This window comes from Portunus trituberculatus, unplaced genomic scaffold (assembly GCF_017591435.1).
Source record: "Portunus trituberculatus isolate SZX2019 unplaced genomic scaffold, ASM1759143v1 PGA_scaffold_233__1_contigs__length_66056, whole genome shotgun sequence".
Classification (NCBI taxonomy): Eukaryota; Metazoa; Arthropoda; class Malacostraca; order Decapoda; family Portunidae; genus Portunus; species Portunus trituberculatus.
In genome coordinates this window covers 17,501-42,049 of record NW_025541401.1, presented here as the reverse complement: position 1 = coordinate 42,049, position 24,549 = coordinate 17,501, and the positions used below count along the sequence as shown (strand labels likewise).

At 41.3% G+C, this 24,549-nt stretch overlaps 1 protein-coding gene across 2 annotated transcripts; it reads right to left on the bottom strand.

Annotated features, from left to right (window-relative positions):
- Positions 1–8,438: 8,438 nt before the first annotated feature.
- On the bottom strand, positions 8,439–11,853 carry LOC123500433 (putative nuclease HARBI1). 2 transcript variants are annotated; one of them, XM_045249154.1, is made up of 3 exons: positions 11,448–11,853; positions 9,850–10,072; positions 8,439–9,523 (listed from the first exon to the last, which is right to left on the bottom strand). In XM_045249154.1, the coding sequence occupies exons 2-3, from the start codon at positions 10,064–10,066 to the stop codon at positions 8,688–8,690; spliced, it is 1,053 nt and encodes a 350-aa protein (XP_045105089.1). In that variant the 5' UTR covers positions 10,067–10,072; positions 11,448–11,853; the 3' UTR covers positions 8,439–8,687. The 2 variants fall into 2 exon arrangements, with proteins under 2 accessions (XP_045105089.1, XP_045105090.1); XM_045249155.1 differs by lacking the exon at positions 11,448–11,853 and having other exon boundaries at positions 9,850–10,107.
- Positions 11,854–24,549: the final 12,696 nt, after the last annotated feature.

The following is a 24,549-nucleotide window of genomic DNA, read 5'->3' as shown; positions in this document are numbered from 1 at the left end:
CTGTGTCCTGCTGTAGTACACGGTTCATGGACAGTTCGCTACTGGACACTTCGCTCCCACACACTTTGCTGCCGGCTCTCTCGTTACCGGACAATTTGTTACTAGGACAGTTTGCGACTAAGAGTGTGTGTAGCAAAAGTAAAACACGTTGATAAATGAGAAATTCATTTATGAAATATTCCAAAAAGAAATCTCTTATCTTATTTACTCTATTATCAGATAAGATAATACGGTTTATCTCTCTAAAAACATGAAATTAGAAAAAAGTATGTAACACTCTTATTTAATCTGTTATCAGATACAGACAGTTTAGATGATGAAGCTAAAAGTGCAGTAATGTAGTAATATTGGAGTTTGTTTGAAGGATCACACTGTTCTAATAGGTGATCTTTGTACACATTGATCGGCCTCCCTGTGTTTATTCTCCGAGGTTACGCTGTCTCCACGGCTGAGATGAACAGTTCTTGTACTGAGAGCCTCTTCATTTCTCAGAGCAGTTATAAGGGACCAAATATTAGGATGAAGTTTTAGTGCATTGTGAAATCCTTCAGTATAGTTATTTGTGCTTGGCATTACCATTTTCAGTACGTTCAGGAACACACAATAACTGAAAGGAAGAGACACACTGCCTGTTTTGATGATTTATATATATATATATATATATATATATATATATATATATATATATATATATATATATATATATATATATATATATATATATATATATATATATATATATATATATATATATATATATATATATATATATATATATATATATATATATATATATATATATATATATATATATATATATATATATATATATATATATATATATATATATATATATATATATATATATATATATATATATATATATATATATATATATATATATATATATATATATATATATATATATATATATATATATATATATATATATATATATATATATATATATATATATATATATATATATATATATATATATATATATATATATATATATATATATATATATATATATATATATATATATATATATATATATATATATATATATATATATATATATATATATATATATATATATATATATATATATATATATATATATATATATATATATATATATATATATATATATATATTTTTTTTTTTTTTTTTTTTGCAAAATACATTTTACGTTTTATTTCCTCTCCTGAACTTTCAGACCCTAAACTATCAGATGCTGTAGCTTCATTTTTTTTTTTTTTTAAATCTCCTCTCCCTGGAAGCCATTTTTAAATGTTCCGCGCTGTTGCGTCATAATGTAACTCAGGGCAAAAAATGATGTATCAACGTAAAAGATTTTCTATTAATATTTCTCTTCCGATAACTTTCAACCCTTGGCATCTTTCCACCAGTAGAGTGTGAGAGGGTGGGCTCCACCCTCCTTGACAAGACCTCACTCAGTTCTCAGTACTTCATTATACGTCATAGGGGTAGGTTATCACGCTTCAGCTCTCTACTTTACAGACATAACGTCCTTACAGGCATAAATTGACGGGAATTAGAAACAGAAACTTCAATAAGGAGAAACAGAGTGGCCAAGACAACAAGAAGCAAGACATCTCTCAGTGACAGCTGTGATCCTCAAGTCTGGCTCCGCATCACGTGACTGTCTATCTCCCCCTCTCCTCGCGGCCTCGCCTCACACCCCGCCACACCTTCACTCCACCACCACACACTGCGTTTTGTGCATCATCACTCTCTATAAACACTTAATTTATGACAACCTTTACCGTCACAACTAGACTGTTATTATTATACTACTCACAAAACGCTTCACTACACTACTACAGAAGATTGTGTTGAGACAGGTATGACGTTGAGCCAGACGAGTAATAAAAGCTTCAGTGTCCCTGTCTCTCCGCAACACACTAATCAAGACTCAAAGATTGTCCAGACCAGTCGTAATAAAGTAATTGCCGTGGCATTGCTGAAGGCGCCTTGCGACACCCTGACTTACCTGATGCATTACCATCCTATCATGCTCCAGGAAGTCACCATTCTGTACACAATCATGTGTCAAAATTTAGTGTCAATCAGATTAATGAAATGGCAAATAATAATATAAAAAAAGATCTTTAGTAGCGAATATCTTGAAAAGTGGTTTTATACATTTCGAAAAATTTCAGAAAATCGGTATAAACTCCGATCAACTTTTGCTTGGTATAATCTTGGTATAATTGCAATTGAAATGTTTTTTTTAAATATATATTTTAATAATATCAATAGAAAACGATATATAAGGAAATGAAAAAAAAATGAAAGAAAACCTTCGAAAACAAAACAGAAATTAGAAAACTTAATTCCAACAACAGTTAGACAGATGTACAAAATTTCTCTGGTATTTTGTTTTGAAGTAATTAACAAAAAAAATGAAGTTTGCGAAATAAAAAAAAAAAAAAACGCATTGTTTGAATTTCCACTCCCATTCACCAAAACTTGATGAAATTTACAGACTGACCAACAAACAACATAGTAAATTTTGAAGCCAATTGGACTTAACATAAGCTTTGCTTTTCAAGGAACGCTCCCTGGAATAGGAAAGAATAGCTCGACTCTTCGCCTTCGTTGGCCACGACCTTTCACTCCTCCAACATAACAGGTTTGGAAATATGAAACAATCTCTTGTAAAAAATCGTCGCCTTAACGATCTTGTTTTCACTACCAGCAACAAAGGTGTGTACGCGGGCTTTACACAATATATTCTCGCACATCCAGTACCGCTTTGAGCCATCCTTATTCATCCTTATCATTAATATAATTCAGATCAGCCACTAATTTCTTTCCCTTTCTTTATGAAGCAACTAAACGAGGGATGGGTGATAGCAGAGGAGATAGAATATAGCCACAAACACAGCTGCTGCAGTTTGCTATTGAGTGTTGGTAGTAGACTGACATGTGTTCATTGACACTGGCTAACATCCATCATTAGTATGACCAGTGGTATTTGCCATCTCTTTTTACGTGTCTGCCCAGCTTATTCCAACCGTTACCCACTCTGTTAGTGAACCATTATCTACCTACGTCTCTTCTCAATCTATTTTTTTCTAGCTTGTAACCATTTCCACGTGTCCTATCTCACTACTTTATGGTAGAGACATGACAGTAGTAACGAATTAGTAACGAATCGTCCGGTAACGAGATAGCGGGCAGCAAAGTGTCTGGAGGCGAAATGTCCAGTAGCAAGGTATCTGGTCACCGTAGTACACATCCTAGTTACAGGGGCGTCGGTGATGGGAGGCCGTGGACAGTGCAGGGAGTGGACAGTGCTTCATTGGGAACAAGAAAAGGAAAGGTCAGATTCTCTCTCTCTCTCTCTCTCTCTCTCTCTCTCTCTCTCTCTCTCTCTCTCTCTCTCTCATAAAAGCAGCATAACAAGAACTTACGAACTTTAACTTTCCTTTTCTTGGCCTGACTCGCCTCATTCTCCCTCTTCTCTTTCCCTTCATCCTTCTCCTTGCCCTCGTCCTCTCCACCTGTGAGCTGCTTTCCTTGCACTCACCACACCCGCTTCCTGAACCAGAGATGATCATTTAATTATTATTTTCTTATTTCACTCCTTCTAGTTCTTCCCGGTATTGTTCCTATTCCTTTCCAATTAAGCAATCCTGACACTCTCTCCTCTCTTCCTCTCCTTCCCTGATTAAAAGTGTGCTGCGACTTTGAGAGTGTGCGGGGGAGGTTTGCGGCGTCAAGGGGAGGGAGGGATCTACATTGAAAGAAAGGAAACAGATGGAAGGGATGGATGGATTTTAAGGTTATGGCGCCGCAACAACGACGGTCATATGGCGCCGCTACTATAAATTCATTGCAACTAACGTGTATATATATATATATATATATATATATATATATATATATATATATATATATATATATATATATATATATATTAAAAAGTAATTAAAACAATACAATTAAAAACTAAAACTGAAAATACTATAAACCTGAATAAAACATTAAAATACATAGTGTAAAATAAAATAAAATTCAGAGCTCTGGGAGAAGGCCAGCTTCTCCCAAAAATCTAAAATGTCATGGCCTTGGGCCAGGCATTCTGGCCCAAGGACCTTTGAGATATAATAGACACCGTTATCTCTACCGCGACAGCGGTAGAGGTAGCGGTGTCTTAAGTAAGTCAAACTGGGGCACTCCACTAGTAGGTGCCGCACCGTAAGCGGCACCAGGCAGTCATCACAATAAGGTTGAGGGTCCCTGGTCAGGAGGTACCTTTGTGTAAGGTACGTGTGACCTATACGAAGTCGCGCTAATAACGTCTGTGCACGGCGATCCCGGACATGGGTGTATGTCCACAGAGGGAGTGTGGAAGTAGTGATCTCTCCCAGGTGAGACGGTTGTCAAATAAAAGGCCAAGATATCGAGTCGCCTCCACGCATGAGAGGCGTTTATTGGCGAGGTATAAATCCGGGTCTGGATGGACACCACGGTTGCGATAAAAATGCATGGCTACGGTCTTGGAGGTGGAGAATCGAAAACCGTTCATATTGGCCCAACTGGACACCCTATTGATCGCCAGTTGGAGCTTGCGCTCAATCAGTGACATCCTAACAGCAGCAAATGAAATACATAAATCATCAACATATAAGGAGCTGTGAATGCCATCTGGGAGAGTATCAATAACACCATTAATGGCGACTGCGAAGAGTGTAACACTAAGAATACTTCCCTGTGGGACACCATCATTTAGAGCAGTAGCCTCAGAGAGAACACTCCCAACTCGAACCCGTAAAAGACGTCTGGATAAAAACTGCTGAATAAAAATAGGAAGGTGGCCACGAAGGCCAAAATTAAACAAAGACTGTAAAATGCCATGACACCAAGCCGTGTCATAGGCCTTCTCCAGATCAAAAAGCACTGTTACTTGATGGTGGTGATTAGCGAAGGCCTCACAAATACAAGACTCTAGGGATAAAAGAGCATCAGTAGTAGACCTCATCTTTCGGAAGCCGTACTGTACCGAGGACAAGTACTTCCCCTCTCCAAGTACCACATGAGTCTTACATTAACCATCTTTTCTAATACTTTACAAATACAGGACGTCAACAATATAGGACGATAGTACGTAGCCTGAAGATTATCTTTCCCAGGGTTCGGAAATGGGAGAACCACTGCCACAGCCCAAGAAGTTGGAAAGTCACCGGTATGCCAAATCATATTATAAAGATTTAATAAAAGTTAAAAGCACTGTCAGACATGTGGCGCAAGAAGGCATAAGGAATATCATCTGGGCCAGGAGAAGAGTCATGACACTGGGACAAAGCAGTCCGCAACTCGGAGGCAGAGAAGGGGACATTATAAGACTTCCTCCTGTGGAAGAAAAATTTATGCCGAGAGATTCCATTCTCTGGCGGTGACGTGCGCCCGGGGCTGCAGGATGCCTCCGGGAAACACTGTCAAAGTGCTCTGCGAAGAGGTCGCCGACAGTCCTAGGGTCTGCCACCGTTCGCCCAGAAGACAACAAAACTGGTGGGGAAGGAGCAGAATACTTCCCAGTTATTCGGCGGACTTTGTTAAAGACATTCGTAAGAGAAGTGCGGGCGTTAATGGAAGAGACATAAGCTTTCCAAGAGGCTCTTTGTGCCTCTTTCAAAACGCGGCGGGCTCGAGCTCGGCAAAGCCGAAAAACGTCCAGACACTGCGGGTCCCCACGATGTCGCCGGAGACGAGAAAAAGCTGCCCGTTTCTCTTTAACCGCTTCAGTGCATGCTGCGTTCCACCAAGGAACAGGACGCTTAGTAAAGCGGCCGGACGTCTTAGGGATTGTTTGAAGTGCTACTGAACGTACAAAATCTGTAAAATAATCAACAGCCTCAGCACAAGTAGAAAAGTCAGCCAACGGGCGGATAAAAGAGCTAAGGTCTGTGAATCGAGGCCAATCTGCCTTGTCTAAAACCCAGCGTGGGGGCCGGGACTGAGGCTCAGAGTTCACAGATTCCAATAAAATAGGAAAGTGGTCACTACCGTGTAAATCCGGTAGGACCCGCCAATTAAAATCAAGGAAAGAATTAGATGTACAAATAGAAAGATCGATAGCTGTAAAAGTCCCAGTAGGACTATGGAAATGTGTGACATCCCCAGAATTTAAAATCTCCAATCCCTCATCCTCAATAAAACAGATGGAAGGGTGTGGAAGCGGCCTCCATGTTCTTATTCCTCTCTTCTTCTTTCTCTCCTTATCCCTTCATTATTTTCAATATTTTGTTTTAAGAACCTGGACTCACAGCCGGTTCCTGAATGTATTGGTACGGCAACAAACCAAAACGCTTACCATGTTGTTTGGCTCGCGCACCAACTATTTATGACAGTTCCACAATTCGCTGTTTTGTGTTACCAAAAAGGTAAAAGTTGTCTGGCTTAATATAAAGCGTCGGAATGGTAGCCCCGCATAGCTGTGGTTGGTAAGCGTGTGAGTGAAAACCTGGTGAAAACGTAAACAATTTCGTTCATCAGCTGATAATATGTCTCAAGGAAGAGAGAAGTTCACGTCGCTAACCAGCGACCAGAAAAGCACGCTGGTTGATCTAATCAACCAGTTCAATGTCGTGCTTGATAAAAGTGGCAATTACTCAATGATTACAAAAAAACAGGAAGCTTGGGAGACAATCACCAAGAAATTCAATGCAGTGCATCCCTTCGCTGAGAAAAAACTTAACTGCAGCTGAAGAGAGCCTGGGGATACCTCAGAAATAAGTAAGTAATTATAATATACATTCTACACTAGTCATTAGGCACTCGTTAGCACATCAGAAGGCATTCACAGATGTATTTCACATTACTGAATGTGTACTATAAACTAATCTAACCAACCAAACAATAATCTAACCAACCAAACCCGTATGAGTGCTCTGCCAGTAGAGGGAAACAATTAGTTGATGAAGGAACAAATCGTAAAAATATACAGCTGTTGGTTAAGACTTAGCTTTTTAAATCTTGGCTCACAAAATAACTTGCTTAATGAAGAGCTCTTTTAAAAGCAAAGATACCCTAACCTAACATGACATAGGGAATATAGAGAAAGTGTATATATATATATATATATATATATATATATATATATATATATATATATATATATATATATATATATATATATATATATATACACACACATTAAGTTTTCTTTCTTTGATTTCTTTCAGGGTGAAGGTGGAATATGCAACTTACACAAAGAAAAAGTTTGCAACTGGAGGTGGTCCTCCACCTTCACCACCCAAATTAAGTCCTTTGTTGGAGGCAACGGCAAATCTGATTTCTGAGGAACTTGAATTGGCAGAGTTCCAGTATGACAGTTCCTGTCGTGATGTGCCTCTGCCAACAAATCCATTACCTGAGGCACCCAAACCACCGTCACCTCAGCCACCCAAATCACCGTCACCTCAGCCTTTACATCCATCGTCACCTTTACTGGTCTTACATGAAGAAGATTATGGTAAGCACATTATATATATATATATATATATATATATATATATATATATATATATATATATATATATATATATATATATATCCACACTGTCTCCTACCACTCTACTTTCTTATATTATCTTTTTTTTTTTGGAGAGACAGGAGCACGGGGGTGAAAATGGTTCAGAGCACCCAAGGCTAAGGATGGCACTGCATCCTAAAGCTTGTATAAATTACACTAGTTTTTAACTTTTATTTCCAAATAAGTAATTTATGGATTTTGTTTGATCTTTCAGAGTGGATAGAAGATGGCCCTCCCCCCGTGGAAGCAGTGCCACTGCCACCACCATCTACAATGGGTAGCTGCAGTGCAGAACCAGCTATCCCAGGTCCTTCTAAGAAAGCAGACTGTGGGCAGCAAAAGACTATACCAAATACGTCTGCCAATAGAAAGAGGAAAAGGGTGCAAGAGAGAGATAATGTGTTTAACTCCATTAGAGAAGAAAACTCAAATTTGAAGAAAAGATCCCTTCAAATAATGGAGGAAAAACATGTTAAAGAACTGGAAGTTCTTGATAGTGTTCAAAATATGTGCAACACTGTTAATCAGTTTTTTTCAAAACTCATCACTGACTATGATCAGATTTTCAAAAAGTAGACACACACACACACACACACACACACACACACACACACACACACACACACACACACACACACACACACACACACACACACACACACACACACACACACACACACACACACACACACACACACACACACACACACACACACACACACACACACACACACACACACACACACACACACACACACACACACACACACACACACACACACACACACACACACACACACACACACACACACACACACACACACACACACACACACACACACAAGATAATGATTAGCATTAAAAGTAGATGGTTAAGTTTATTCATTCTTACATAGGTTAAGTTTATTCATCCTTACAAATTTTGTACTTTGCAATACTTACATTATACACCATAAGATCTTATATATAATTTCATTTTCTTTACCTTTTGGAACCTTATATATATTTTTATTTAAACTTAAAGTGTTAATCCTAGCAAGCAAGAACTAGAAAAGTAAAAGTATTATTACACTGGAGCCCAATCGGGTACACAGGGAAAAGTTCTTGAAACTGGCCCTCAGAACCATCTTTGAATTAATGATTCCCTAACTTGTGTGGCATCTAGTTCATGTTCATCTTCATCCTCCAATAAATCAACTACTTCCTGTGGCTCAATCTCAACATCTAACATGTCCACTCTTCTTGAAATAGCAATGTTATGCAAAATAGCACATGCCATCACAATTCTTTTTGTATTGGGAAGTTTGGTTCGCAGGGGTATGCTTAAGCATGCAAATCTTCTTTTCAGTACACCGAATGCCCTCTCAATACAGTTCCGTGTTTGTATATGAGCTACATTATACCTCCTATGCTTTTCAGTTCTTGGAGCTAGGAGTGGAGTCAGTAAATATTCCCGACTTGGATACCCACTATCCCCTAACAAATATAAACCCCTGTAATCTCCTTGATCTAGAAGATGACAGATACGACAATTAGAAAATATTCTTGAGTCATGTACGCTGCCAGGCCAACTTGCAACAACATGCATAAATTTGAGTTCTGAATCACAAATACCTTGGACATTTAATGAGTAAAACCCCTTTCGACATCTATACATCTCAACGTTGTTCCCACCTGGACTCTGTATTGGAATGTGTGTACAATCTATACACCCCAATACACCTGGCATACCAGCAATATCGTAGAGCTTTGAGGCCATCTGACGTGCTTCTGGCTGTGGAAATTTGATGTAGTCTGGTGCCAGGAAAGCAATAAGTTGAACCACCTCTCCAACAGCCCTGCATGCTGATGATTTTGCAATATCCATGATGTCAGCTACTGTAAGAAGGAAACTTCCCGTGGCTAGGTACCGCAAGGTAACTAGCATCTTCAAATGCAGAGGAATGCCACATCCTGTGGAAAGACATGCAAACATATACCAGGGGACTTTAGAAGGAGTTATATACACCCTCTCTCTCTGCGTTGTGCCTAGTCTGTTTATGAGGAAAATACAGAGGAGGGGATCCCTAGGCCCCTTTGCTCCGTAAGTAAGAAAGACTAGAAAAGTGTGGAAGAACCTTAAATTTCCCAATTCACTCCACATGAAAAAGGATGACAGAGTTGTAGAAAGAAATACAGAAGATGGTTTCCCAGGTCTTGAATCAGTAAGTATTGTAAAATAGTCTATAGCAATATCACCATCCACATATATACTTAAGTAAATAGCTACTGTTCCATACCTGTGCCAAGCCTGTCCACATGTGTACGTGGCCTAACTTCTTCAATGAGGTCTCGTACAGCATCCTTTGGCAGACGAAAACGCTCAAGGAATTCTTCACCAGAAAGATAATGAAATGGGTCATTGCGATCTTTAGGTACAATGCATGGAATCTTCACTCGTCGCAATTCTTCCATTTCAAACATTTCTTCATCTATGATTTCATCTAATGCAGCCATGGTACCTGAAAAGTGTAGTTTTTAATGGTCTGAAGAATAAATAGATATTAACAGCATATATTACTTAAGTCATTTCTATCTTTTTCTTCTGTTGTTCAAATGATACTATGGTATCATACATATAGGTACATACTGAAGTTGTTTACCACCAAAAGGGGAGTGGCCTAGACATACCACAAAATAGGATTTAAAGAATTCATAAACATAGGCTAGTTCTACAAAGACCTGGATCCGAACTTAGCCATTAGGTACAGTACATATGACAAGGTTAAGTAAAGATAGGTCGGGATCATACAATAAGAACTATTTGTTTAAAAGTTATCAAAATTATTCTTAATAAGGCAGATATGAGCTTGCTAGGCTGATATGATATGCATGGACAGTCAAAACTGAATCTTAAATTAGGTTAGATGAATTAAGGATAGGATGTTAGGTTAGTTTAAGTTAGCTTCGGTTTGGTTAGGATAAGTTTGGTTTGATTTCCTGGTATTATTTTATAAGTACGCCCCATTCACAGCAGTCACTTTAACTGGTCTCAATAGTAAGATCTCATTGACTTGAACAAGAAAAACCCATATTATACCCACCGCAAATTTATATTAACGACACCACAAATAAAAAAAAAATAATGGATATGTGGGTGGTGACAGACTCACAGGCGGTATATACTCCTCGTCCTCTACTTCTGCCCACTAGGCCAAGACTGAAGAGTGGGCGAGTGGTTCGATTTTACCGATTTCCTTTCCTGCATTTTGAATGGTTGTAGGGCATAGGTATGTTAGATTTGGGTGGGGGATAGGTGAGGTTAGGTTAAAATATGTTTGGTTTGTTTTCATTTCTGCCAATCTTACATTTCCGCTTTTTCATATTGACATTGATACTTCAGAAGTTATGACAATAAATAGGTTGGTTAAGTTAGGTTGGGTGGGTTAGGTTAAGTTGGCTGGGTTATTGTTTCCTTGGTTAGGTTACATTTGGTTCGTTAATAGGATCCATTCACTAATGTGTAATAAATCCATCAATAATGTCTTCTGATGTGTAGACCGCCACAGAATCGAGTGTTACCTGCAAGCTCATCAAGGTACCGTTTATACCTTTCCTCCATTGTTTCATCGGTCACCTCTTAATAGCCTTGAACTTAAAACTACAAATATACTCAATATACAGCCTCATGATCATTTTCATTTATTTAATCGTTTTTTTTTTTTTTCCTGGGTATGAGCTACGTACATGATATCTCGGCTTCAGTCTACTCCACTCCTTCCATATTATAGGTTTCGCCCTTTAATTCGTCCACTTACCTTTCTTAATAGTAGAAGCACACAGTAAGAATTCATGTAATGATATATAAATAACAAGATTAATCACACATACTTATCAAATTTAGCCAGTGAAGTAGAGATGTGACGAGTCGATTAAGCTGTTGTTGATGTTTGGCGTGAACTCACAAGGCGACTGCAGTAGACTTCAAAAACTAAAACGTATGCTCAATATAGCATAAGAAAAGCTTTGCTGTACCATAAAAAAAATTTGACATGGTAAATAGACTGAAATAAATTTAATTACAGTTAGCTTCTTTTTACATTTGGAAATTTAAGATACAAGGCGGTAGCTTTGGTCGCCCGGACACTTGACCAATGTTTTGCAAAACGCCTCGACCAAAGTTCCAATCTTTGGTTCACTAGCGGACAAAAAACAGATGGAAAAAGGCATTCTGGAACGGCGCAGGATACAAACTGCTTGGTTGGCTGCCTAACGGACCAAAAAGAAGTCATTCAGGAACCGGCTGTTAATTGTGTCAATTTGGAGCGAAAAGATAGTAATTCTCTTCTTCTTTTCTCACCACTCCAACCACACCGAGAGAGAGAGAGAGAGAGAGAGAGAGAATGTGCATATGTACGTGTGTGTGTGTGTGTGTGTGTGTGCTTTTATTTACTTATTTTGTTTTACTATGATCTATAGCTCTTGTAGGTCTACTTAAAGAGTAATGTTCAGCTTCCATCCATTATTGGCGCAGGCAATTTTATTTAAAGTGGTACCCATATTAGGGCCCATATCACCACCCAAGCGCATCTTTGGTGTAACAACCTAGAACCTGTCTATCATGGTGACATGTAGCTAACTTTAAACGACTCGACAAAAATCAGTTTCAATGCGGTTCGTGGGATTCGAATCCACGCACACCACCTTATCCACTACGCCACCGTGTGTGTGTGTGTGTGTGTGTGTGTGTGTGTTTTACTGTTTGATCTGCTGCAGTCTCTGACGAGACAGCCAGACGTTACCCTACGGAACGAGCTCAGAACTCATTATTTCCGATCTTCGGATAGGCCTGAGACCAGGCACATACCGCACACCGGGACAACAAGGTCACAACTCCTCGATTAACATCCCGTACCTACTCCCTGCTAGGTGAACAGGGGCTACATGTGAAAGGAGACACACCAAATATCTCCACCCGGCCGGGGAATCGAACCCCGGTCCTCTGGCTTGTGAAGCCAGCGCTCTAACCACTGAGCTACCGGGCCGTGTGTGTGTGTGTGTGTGTGTGTGGCTTGGTATCGATATTTTTGCTTGTTAATCCCACCCGTTGACACAAACACAATCATCACCACAAGACTTTTGCCACCACCACCACAACCACCACCGCCACCACCATCCCATTTCCTCCTCCTCCAGCACCAGTCTGGTTCAGCTCACACCACGTAATCTGCTTCACTGCGTGTTTGGAACCTCCGCCTTATGCTCTGCTCTCTCTCTCTCTCTCTCTCTCTCTCTCTCTCTCTCTCTCAAAGAAAAATGGTCTTGTTAATAAAAAGATAAACTAAACTATACACTTTCAGCCTCACCACATCTCTAAACTCATGTCAAAGATGTTTGTACAGCGAATGTGTGTGTGTGTGTGTGTGTGTGTGTGTGTGTGTGTGTGTGTGTGTGTGTGTGTGTGTGTGTGTGTGTGTGTGTGTGTGTGTGTGTGTAAGAGAGAGAGAGAGAGAGGGTATTTAATAACACTTTGATAGAGATGCCACCACCACCAGCAGTGAGGGGCGACACATTACTGAGTGGCGGCTCGTTATGTCCGTATCACACGGTCACGTATACCCGCGACAGCGTGTCGCGCGACCAGTATGTTCGACGATCAGATCACAGGAAACAGCACACGGCGTTGATCTTCCATCCGAGACCTTCACCACCACAACAACAACAAACCCGGGCGGAGCGCCACTGAACACATTGGACCCAGTTGACCACGCTATCTTAGCTGTTGGACTTTATGCAATTGTACTGCAAGAGCAGAACAAACGAAAAGGAAGGCAAGGATTTGGACGCGAAGGTGGCTAGTCCAGCACTTGTGGTGGTAAACAAATCAAAACAAAATTAATAAATATCGTATAAGTGATGGGTATGCGAATCATGAAAAATTACCGCATTATATTGATGATACATGCCAAATAAAGCATTGTGAAAAATAATTCAGTATTTTCGTGGAGTATGTTCATTATAGTCTTTCCACGACGGTCTTCCAGTCACGGGAAATGGATAACGGTCTTGGATCATTCCCGATGACCCGCTGTCGGCGTTTTCTGCGAAGCGGTCGTTGATATTCCAGACGCGCGACACGCTGTCGCGGGTATACGTGACCGTGTGATCCGGACATTAGGATGAAGGGATGACAAGTTTCCATGTAAGGCGATCACTCCCCATCCTCTTCCCTCATCCTCCAGTAACCCTCTTCACTCCTCTGCAGGCTTCCACTCCCTCTCTGTCTCCCTTTTCTTTTTCTTTATTTTTTCTCACTCATCGTGGAAAGTGCGTGATGCTCAGTCCATTCCTGTCCACACCTCCGCTGTGGCAGAGTCTTGCTTCTTCCAGCCTGGCCTGCAGGTCTGCCGGTGTGAAATGATGTAACGAGGATCGTATGTACCGTTCCTTACATCCTCACATCCGCTCTATGGCACTAGGTCAGGATGATCGGGTGGTAAGTGGACAATCTCGTGATCACATGCGAGAATGAGGTTCTCCACTGTGTATTGCCAAGCTGAGCAGTTTTCTTAACAAATAAGTATGAGGTTTTCTTGTGTCGGGTGTGTTGGGAAGGTATCTTTCTGTCACCATCCAGTGAATTAAATATGTTTTGGTAGCTGTGATAAGGCGCATTATCCATTATGAGCACAGTCGGCTCAGTCAGTGATGGTAGGAGCTGCGATGTCAGCCAGCGAATGAGCATGTTGACGTTCAATTCACCGTGGCAGTCACCGCTGGTGTTCTTGGTAGGGAAGCAAAGGAATGCATTTCCAATGAAACCATTGATTGTGCCCTCCGGAACTACCACAACGCGCTCATTTTCTCCGGGCGGCACCTGACGGCTATACGTGGCAGGCTGAGTGGTGTTCACTCACTCCATACTGTGGTTCATCCTGGCGATAAGCCACGTTTCATCTAGGTAAACCACCTGTCTCCCCCCTCCTCGCGGTGTTGTGTAAGTGCCCGGAGAGCACTGATCCTGCGGGACACGACATCCATGCACTCCTTATTTGCACACATTTTCCATGGTGAGGTATTGAAGCGAAATCCCAAGTTGTAGGTGAGTCAGCACACTGACACCTTTGAGGCCTCCTCTTTGATGATGCTTGCCATCCTCAGGTGTTCAGTCAGAGCCAATTGTGAAAGTCGACCTTAAATAAAAGTTAATAGAACGGTGTGACAAAAGCTGAGCCAAAATATTATTTTGGTTAAACTATTTGTTTGGTTGCACTCTCTAAAATGTATAATACATTACACCGGACTTTGCTCTCCTTGCATTGATAATGATAACTTTCGCAGTATCTTTGTTATCAGTGTGTCACTTTCACCTCCCTGTTGGTGTTGTTTAATTTCTATAAAGACTGTTGCCGTGCTCTTCTCCCCCTGCACTGCTGCCCCTCTAACACTCTCTCCTGAATAATCTCCACGGTAACATTCCTCCCATCCACTTATCATATTAGGTCTTTTTCCCTCGCTTGGATCTTTTCATGCATATTTCATGTCGTCGCTTCAGGGCAGCGTTTCCCAACCTTTTCTGACCATAGCACCCTTGTTGTCATGTCTGAGCAGTCCAGCACCCCTAACTAATAAATATATTGTTATTAGAAGCATAAAAGAAAGTGAAGTGTGTGCATCACTTCCCAGCATCCCCTATGATTGATTTCAGCACCCCCAGGGGTGCTAGCTCCCCATGTTGGGAAACGCTGCTTTAGAGTGTTCTAGCTCCCCCTCTCTTCCTCTTCCTCCCAGCTCCTCCCTCCTCCCCCACTCACATCTTATCCTCTCAGCAGGAAACACAGAGCGGTAATTGTCACCTCAGACGAGCCTCACAGGACACATGACTGTCCCCCACCCTCTCCTTCCACGCTTCCCTCTCCCTCTCCCTCTCTCATTCCCTCCCTCTACTGGGTAGTTGCCGTAGGGTTGCCGGTCACGGTATTATTTTCTTTTTTCCGTCCAGTCCTTGTCACCACACACACACACACACACACACGTGGCATTACAACCTGTTCGAGGCGAGTGGTTCGGATCATGGCGATGCCTTGCATACCAGCGAACCCTCAGCGCCAGACTCTGCCGCCGTGAGGCTTGGCGCTGCATAAAGTGTTCACTCTCATTATTTAACACGTCCAAATAATGCTAGACAAGTATATACTATGCATTCATCAGCACGTAATGGTGATATGAGCGTGGCGGAGGTGTGCACCAATATGACGCGGCAGGGGAGCCAATCAAGGAGTGAAGGAGTAGCGGCAGTGCAGTGGTGGTGTGTGGTGTGTTGGTGGTTGGTTGTGTGTGCGTTGTGTGTCGTGATGGGCGGAAGTGATCGAGGCTTTTCTTCGTCACCCACGTCACCGCCGCCCAGATGTCTTCGCGAAGGAGAAAACAAAGGTACAGTGCCTCAGATGGGTGGCCACTGTGTCACAGAATGACTGTGTGGATGTAGCCTATGGTCCATGTTGTCTACGGCCGCCTCTCTCTCTCTCTCTCTCTCTCTCTCTCTCTCTCTCTCTCTCTCTCTCTCTCTCTCTCTCTCTCTCTCTCTCAGTTAGTCACTCGCTACTCAAGAACGAAATTGCTCCTCCCTCAATGTCTGTCTTAAACTTTGAGCCGAGAGAGCGATGAGAGACTTGCAGTTTTCGTGGTAGATAATTCCTGCCAGACATTATTTGCCACTCAGGTTGTCTTCCCAATTATTTAGAATGATTGGTTTTACTTTTTCGATTATATTTTCGTTCCCTGGTTTATCGATGTTCATTTGTGAAATTACGGCAGCATGCAGGATTACGACAGAACGAGGAGGTTGTTCTCGTCTTTTTGTGCTTGAGAGAGGACATTAGGGCAGAACGAAAGTGGAGGGATCCTGTCCTTGGCTTTTTGTTTATACTCGTCACTAGATTGTATGTTGTTGATATTGTGAATTTATTGGGTTTAACAATAATAGAATACAGTAAAATTTTAAAAACTTCCATCAACCAGCTACTGACTCACATTACAATACTACTAGTCTGGTGGCAGAATGAGGATTTTTTGCCTGGGTGTGTTTTGGCGTACATAAAATGTTTTATTGGTGATTCTGGTAAAACAAACCATACAGAACTCAAATCCGCGTGATGCCATTCTGTCATCCTTGAGCAATTTTTTTTACTGCCAAAATTCAAAATGGCCGCCGCCGAGATCACCGAAATTCGATTTTCGCCTATACCTTCGCCAAAAATGGACATAGAAATCTGATTTTGGTGTCTAAACATATGTTTTAAGGGTCTGGTAATCCATTAGAACACACAAATAAACTCTATCTCCTCTGATGATTTGTTTTACCGCACAATACAGTCATTGGCATAGAACGCATAGTAGAATAGTTGTTCTTATGGGCATGGTCTCTGTTGCTTTCAAAATATTTCCTACACAATGCACCTCTGACCGCTGGCGTATATTAATCATGCTAATATTGCTTCTACTATTGCAGAAACCTAATAACATAACTCTTTAAACTCGCTTTCTATCATATATTCCTTTGGTGATGGTGTATCCTCATTTTCAGGCTGTCAAACAAGATGGATTCTTCATCACAGCCCAACACCGCTTGCCTTTTGGAAAGTTGCATGACCTGTAATGATGGTGAAGCACCTCTAACAGTTGCGGGACCCGACAGACTCAATTCCATTGTAGCTGCTAGTAAACGTAGGGGTGATGGGCTGCATGCTTCATCTACATCCACATTACAAGATACATCTAGATCATTGTTCGTGCATAGAAACTGTGCTTCAACATACACATCAAAGACTCACATAAAACGCTTCTTACAAAAACAGAGGAAAATGTCAGAAGAACCAGATGTGAAACGATCTCGGCGTTCGACTATCACACCCTTCAAATTCAAAGAGCATTGTTTAATATGTGGTGAACAGTGTTCTTCAGAACTAGATTCGAAAAACCCTGAACGATGGCACCGTGTCGTTCAATGCCGAACTGCTGATCGCGGACATAACCAAGACACCTTGAAGGATGTTATCCTGAAAGCATGTAATGCGCGAAATGATGAGTGGGCACAACAAGTACGCATCAGGGTGGAAGGTGCTGTCAGCGACTTACATGCTGCTGATGCTCAGTACCAGCTACCAGCTACCAGCTGAAGAACCTCGGTCACCTTGATTCTGATTTCTCGGACGTCATATCAGAAGCGATATCATTCCTTGCTGCCTGTTATGGATCAAAGGAGAGAGACAACATGACAGCAGTTCGTTTCGACATTTGGTCACAAAAGATGGGAAACAAAAAACTCACGGCAGCACCACAGCTTAAGAGCCTTCCACCAACAACTGAAACGTTCACTGAACACGTCCACAGAGCCCATTTTCAAGCTGCAGTGTGGCGTGCAGCACTTGAAGTTGACCCTCCAGCATTTCAACACACACACGGGTGGACAACAGACCAGACATCAAACACATTGGTACCAATACTCTTACCTCCGAATGTGACAAGCGCCCCGGATGAGGTACTCACAATGATCAGATGTGGCTGCCGTTCAGTGCCGCCTTGCGCAACAGCCAAGTGCAATTGTTCTGCAGCGAGACTCTCGTGTTCAGTTTTCTGCGGATGTCACGGTGCAGAAAACTGCGGCAACGATCAAACTAAATCATCTGTCCTGGCAAATGAGGATTCGGATGAAGACTAATGATGACATTTTGGGATTGTCACAAGATTTGTGTGGTTATGTTGGCAAATTAGCATATAATTTTCGTCTTGCATACAACGGATCTCTGCTTGGTTCATTTGACTGTTTCCGTTCTTGACTGCTGTTTGTTTCTTTCATCCCTATGACTTGTTAATCACGTTAACTGTAGCGTGTGAATATATATGTTTTCAGCTTAACTGTGGGATATAAGTGTGAATAAAACCCATATTTGTCTAAACCCTATGCAGCCATCACTGGCATCACACTTTGAGCACTTTTATCGTCGAAATGTGAAAAACCATATTCACAGAAGGCAAATCGAGCTTATTTGTGTGTTCTAATGGATTCCCAGACGCTTAAAACATATGTTTTGACATCAAAACCAGATCTCTATGTCCATTTTTGGCGAAGGTATAGGCGAAAATCGAATTTCGGTGATCTCGACGGCGGCCATTTTGAATTTTGGCAGTAAAAAAAATTGCTCAAGGATGACAGAGTGGCATCACGCGGATTTGGGTTCTGTATGGTTTATTTTACCAGAATCACCAATAAAACATTGTATGTACGCCAAAACACACCTACACCCCTCTGCCACCAGACTATACTCGATCATTTTCCTGATTGTTAGGCATTCATGACATCAGCGTCTCGGGTCACTGGAGGAGAAATGAGGGGTCCCGCGCTGGCCCGATTCGATGCGGCTAGATCAGCCTTATTGGGTGAACACTGATGCTGAGGACTGAACAAAGATGGAGCACCACGGAAGTCATTGTTTCCTTAATTCCTCTCGCCTTATCAAATAGTTTCCATCACTCATCAAGAGTACTGGACTGATGGGGTACGAGGAGGAGGAGGAGGAGGAGGAGGAGGAGGAGGAGGAGGGTGACATTTTGATAACAGATCTGCTTGGAGAGCAAGTGAAAGGCGAGCAGGACAGGCGGTGCATATTTTTCATGTCTACAATCAAAATTCTTCGTAATGATGTTTTCCATGCCCTTGCTGGCCTAAACCCTCGGAAAGCTTATGGACCTGATGGGGTCCCTCCTATTGTTCTCAAAAACTGTGGTTCTGTGCTTGCACCTTGCCTGGCCAAACTCTTCCAACTTTGTCTATCGACTTCTACCTTTCCTTCCTGCTGGAAGTTTGCCTACATTCAGCCTGTTCCCTAAAAAGGGTGACCGTTCTGACCCCTCAAACTACCGTCCTATAGCTTTAATCTCTTGCTTGTCTAAAGTTTTTGAATCTATCCTGAATAGGAAGATTCTCAAACATCTGTCACTTCACAATCTTCTGTTTCGCCAGTATGGCTTCCGTCAAGGTCGCTCTACTGGTGATCTTCTGGTTTTCCTTACTGAGTCTTGGTCATCCTATTTTAGAGATTTCGCTGAAACTTTTGCTGTTGCGTTAGACATATCAAAAGCTTTTGATAGAGTCTGGCATAAAGCTTTGATTTTAAAACTGCCCTCTTACGGCTTCTATCCTTCTCTGCAACTTTATCTCATGTTTCCTTTCCGACCGCTCTATTGCTGCTGTGGTAGACGGCTACTGTTCTTCTCTAAACCTATTAATAGTGGTGTTCCTCAGGGTTCTGTCCTGTCATCCACTCTCTTTCTATTATTCATTAATGACCTTCTTAACCAAACTTCTTGCCCTATCTACTCCTACGCTGATGATACCACCCTACATCTTTCCACGTTCTTTCAGAGACGTCCAACCCTTCAGGAAATTAACAGATCACGCGGGAACGCCACGGAACGCCTGACTTCCGATATTTCTAAAATTTCCGATTGGGGCAGAGAAAATCTAGTAGTTTTCAATGCCTCAAAAATTCAATTCCTCCATCTATCAACTCGACACAACTTTCCAGCCAACTATCCCCTCTTCTTCAATGACACTCAACTGTCTCCTTCTTCCACAATGAATATCCTCGGCCTGTCCTTTGCTCATAATCTTAACTGGAAACTTCACATCTCATCTCTTGCTAAAACAGCTTCTAAGAAATTAGGTGTTCTGAGGCGTCTCCGCCAGTTTTTCTCGCCCTCCAACTGCTTTCTCTGTATAAGGGCCTTATCCGTCCCTGTATGGAGTACTCTTCGCATGTTTGGGGGGGTTCCAGTCACACAGCTTTGCTTGATAGGGTGGAATCGAAAGCTCTTCGTCTCATCAACTCCCCTCCTCTGACTGACTGTCTTCAGTCTCTTTCTCACCGCCGAAATGTTGCATCCCTTTCTATATTTTATCGCTATTTTCATGGTAACTGTTCTACTGATCTTGCTAACTGCATGCCTCCCCTCTTCCTGCGGCCACGCTGCACAAAGCTTTCTTCTTCCTCTCATCCCTATTCTGTCCAACTCCCTAATGCAAGAGTTAACCAGTACGCTCCATCATTCATCCCTTTCACTGGTAAACTCTGGAACTCCCTCCCTGCATCTGTATTTCCGAATTCCTACAACTTGTCTTCTTTTAAAAGGGAGGTATCGAGGCATTTGCTCCCCTAATTCTGGCTGACGGTTTTGGCACTTTTTGTACTCTTTGGAGAGCCAGCGCTCAAGTGGGCTTTTTTCTAACTTTCTTGTTTTTGCCCTTGGCTGGCCCTCTTCCCTACGTAAAAAAAAAAAAAAAAAAATTATGTTCAATGGTTGACAAGTTTTACAATTGTGGCTCACTTAAGGATCGTTGATGTCACAGCGTCTGCTTGTCGGCGGGAATCAGTGTTTTGTCTCCCTCTCATAGTGGTGAGGAAGCGAACACGGGCCCGTACCAAGAGTCACGAAGGTTTAAGGTCGAGGGTAGAAGGGAAGGTAATGTGGTACCAAGAGTCGCTGTCATTATTGGAACGAAGAGCAGAGGGAAGGTCGAAGGGAAGGCATGGGTGCCCCCGTGTTTTCCACATGACCTTCGAAGAAATATTTTATAATTTTCGTAAGCTGGAGTGAACAACGAATAGTATGAACTAAAATCAACATCAAGTAATATTGTCAATCTCGGAAAACCAATAGTTATGTTTCCACGTAAGTTACTATTCTTTTTATAATAGTGAATGATCGCCTTAAAATCGCGAGGTGGAAGAACGCAGTGGATCCAGAAAGCTCGCCACATAGCTGTTTTATGAAGCTTGTTTTCGTTTGTCAGGAAAGTTATACTGTTTATTTCATGGTAATAAATATTTTCTTTAGTGAGCTCATCCTCCAAACCTATTAAAGACCAAGTATGCGCATGAGTTAATGGAGAATAGGAAGTGACAAGTGAACTGCCAACAGACAGAAGGCTGTCAAAGTATGCAAAGAAAAGCCAGTCACAAGGTAAATACTAGCCTGTATAAGCAGGTTTAAAACAAAACCACAAAGATGTACTACTATGTAGGGATGTACACAGAGAATTTCACAAGAACACCACTTCACACCAACCCAGGACTTCTTATCAAACTCTCTCTCTCTCTCTCTCTCTCTCTCTCTCTCTCTCTCTCTCTCTCTCTCTCTCTCTCTCTCTCTCTCTCTCAACAAAGACAGTGAGTGACATAAACATTGAGTGCAATAATGTTAAAGCTAAGTCAACAGATAACTTTTCACTGAGTTGGGTGTGATGTGCAAGGATTTAGGTATAGGTATACTGACAGTATTGTAGGTAGTTCTCAAGATGTATAGTTCTGTATCCAAACCATTTCAGACCATGATTAATGTAATTCATGATTGAATATACTAATGTGTTAACTTTGGAATTTTTAATGATATGCATATAAATTGTGGTCTAGCAGATCCCAAAGAATACAAATTTCTCAACTCTTGTAATGAATTACCACTGCTTCTTGATATGGATTTTGTAAGACAGTGATTTCCAAACACATGATAAATTACCACTTTAGGGATAATGAAAGGATACAGAAACAAAGAAAGTTAAGAATTCTGGAAATTATGAAAACACTGCAGTCTGTAAAGTTGTTGAATAAACCTGTTATAAATACTGTTGCCTTAGAATATGGTCGTGGTGAGAGTCTAAACTGTTTTTAAATACGACTATAAGAACAGAATAACTAATAACAAGAGGTGACGGTGTGCTGCGTTATCAAATTGGTGTTCTCGCTTTTTTTCATCTTTATTAATTTATTCGTCTGTTGCTGCAGGAATGGCGCGGTTATGCTCATCTATATCGGTAAAAGCTGAATTCAGGCAGAAAACACTACACTATGCTGTGGAAAACAATGTAAATATTTCGCTGTACGTTACAATTACGGCCTGCGAGAAGGTGTCGCTCTCGCTAAAACAGCGTCTATTAAATTAAGCGTTCTGAGGCGTCTCCACCAGTTTTTCTCGCCCCTCCAACTTCTAACTCTGTACAAGAGCCTTGTCCGCCGCTGTAGGAGTACTCTTCGCATGTTTGGGGATGTTCCAGTCGCATAGTTTTACTAGATAGGGTGGAATCAAAAGCTTTTTGTCTCATCAGCTCTCCTCTTCTGACTGACTGTCTTCAGCCTTTTTCTCATCGCCGAAATGCTGCATCTCTTTCTATCTTTTATCGCTATTTTCATGCTAACTGTCCTTCTGATCTTGCCAGCTGCATGCCTCCCCTCCTCCTGCAGCCTCGCTGCACAAGGCTTTCTTCTTCCTCTCATCCCTATTCTGTCCAATTCTCTAACGCAAGAGTTAACCAGTAAGAGGGAGGTATCGAGGCATTTCCTCCCTAATTAATTCCTTTCTTGTAGAGAACCGGCACTCAAGCGGGAATTTTTTTTTCCCTTGGCTGGCCCTCTTTCCTACATAAAAAAAACAACTACATCAACATTATCATTACACCTGTCTTTTCCTTGTCTTCTCTTTATTCTTGTTTGTATGTAGTCTTATTGTTATCGCTATCATTAATGATATTATCAATATTGTGAGTAATACTCATAATATGGTTTTCTATTATCTTTATTAATTATTATTATTATTATTATTATTATTATTATTATTATTATTATCATCATTATTATGATGATTATCATTTTATGGTTATTGTTATTATTGTTATTACTTTCTCTCAATTCATCAGTCACGTGTCAAGTATTAGTCTACATACAGAATAATACACTTGCTAAAGGGAGTTTGTTGTGTTGAGTAATGAGTGTGTAGGTGACACACACAGCTGAAGCTGCTGCGTCTGCTGGTTCATTGTGTCTAAGCAAAGTCCACAAAAAACACACAGCTCAATGGCATGGCCCTCCACAACTTATGTATGTGATGTATTATTTGTAAGGCAAATAGTAAAGGAAAATCTCTCTCTCTCTCTCTCTCTCTCTCTCTCTCTCTCTCTCTCTCTCTCTCTCTGGTGGCGGCGATTCTCTTCAATAATGTGTGTGTGTGTGTGTGTGTGTGTGTGTGTGTGTGTATTTGCACGGCGCGGACTTGTGATAGGCAAGCTGCGCTGCCTGACGCCGCCATTGGGTCAGGATAGTCTAGGCAGAGGTTAGAGCGGTGATTCACAAGCTGTGCACCACAACTCTCACCAAAGTGTTCCTTAAGGAAGCGCATGCTTTTTAGCAAGCCAGCACTGCACTGACTGCAAGGGTTGGTGCACCGACACTCCGAAATTTACCTTTACTGCTTCACAAAGTACAACAAAGTTTGGAATCTGATAAATTAAAGGCTGCTTATCTCGTTTACAAAGTAATGTTAGTTGAAAACAGTAGATTCACACTGTCTGGCAACATTAATCATTGAGACTTCCAAACACTCGCTTATCTATTTCTGTTATTTATTCATTTATTTATTCAGCTATTTATTTTTTTTTTCAAGAATGATAAAGCATGACATTTGTCCCTCGACTAAGTTTCAGCTCGGCGTGATCTGCCATGCAACACAAAGGAAATGTCTGCCGCTACGCTTGTCCTGTTTCATTGTCGCTTCTGTCCTCTCTTTGCTCTCATCGCGTCTGTTCTACTGTTGCTCGTCTTGTGTCAGTCTGCTATCAAGGATTCTTCCTCCTTTTCCTGTTTGATATGTTCTTTTATTTTTTCTCTCTTCATAGTGTCCTCCTCCTCCTCCTCCTCCTCCTCCTCCTCCTCCTCTCTGCTTTGCTGTCTTGTCTCTCACACTGTGTAGTTAGTATAGAATAGTTAACCAAGCTGCTTAGTAAGGACCCCCAGGGTCTGTTGTTGCTTGGTTTTTCCTTTGTGTTCCTTTGTATTCCTTTACACTCCACAATTTTCTCCTTGGGACAGACTGCTTATCTCATCGGAACGAGTCTTGAAGGGTCAACATGAATGGCGTGGTTTGTTCTGGTGTTCTCTTACTCTTTCTCCTCC

Coding starts and splice junctions, on each gene's coding strand:
- LOC123500433 (XM_045249154.1), bottom strand. CDS start 10,066: ATGGCTGCATTAGATGAAATCATAGATGAAGAAATGTTTGAAATGGAA. Junction 9,524..9,849: donor TGTGGACAGGCTTGGCACAG/GTATGGAACAGT, acceptor GTCTTTCCACAG/GATGTGGCATTCCTCTGCAT.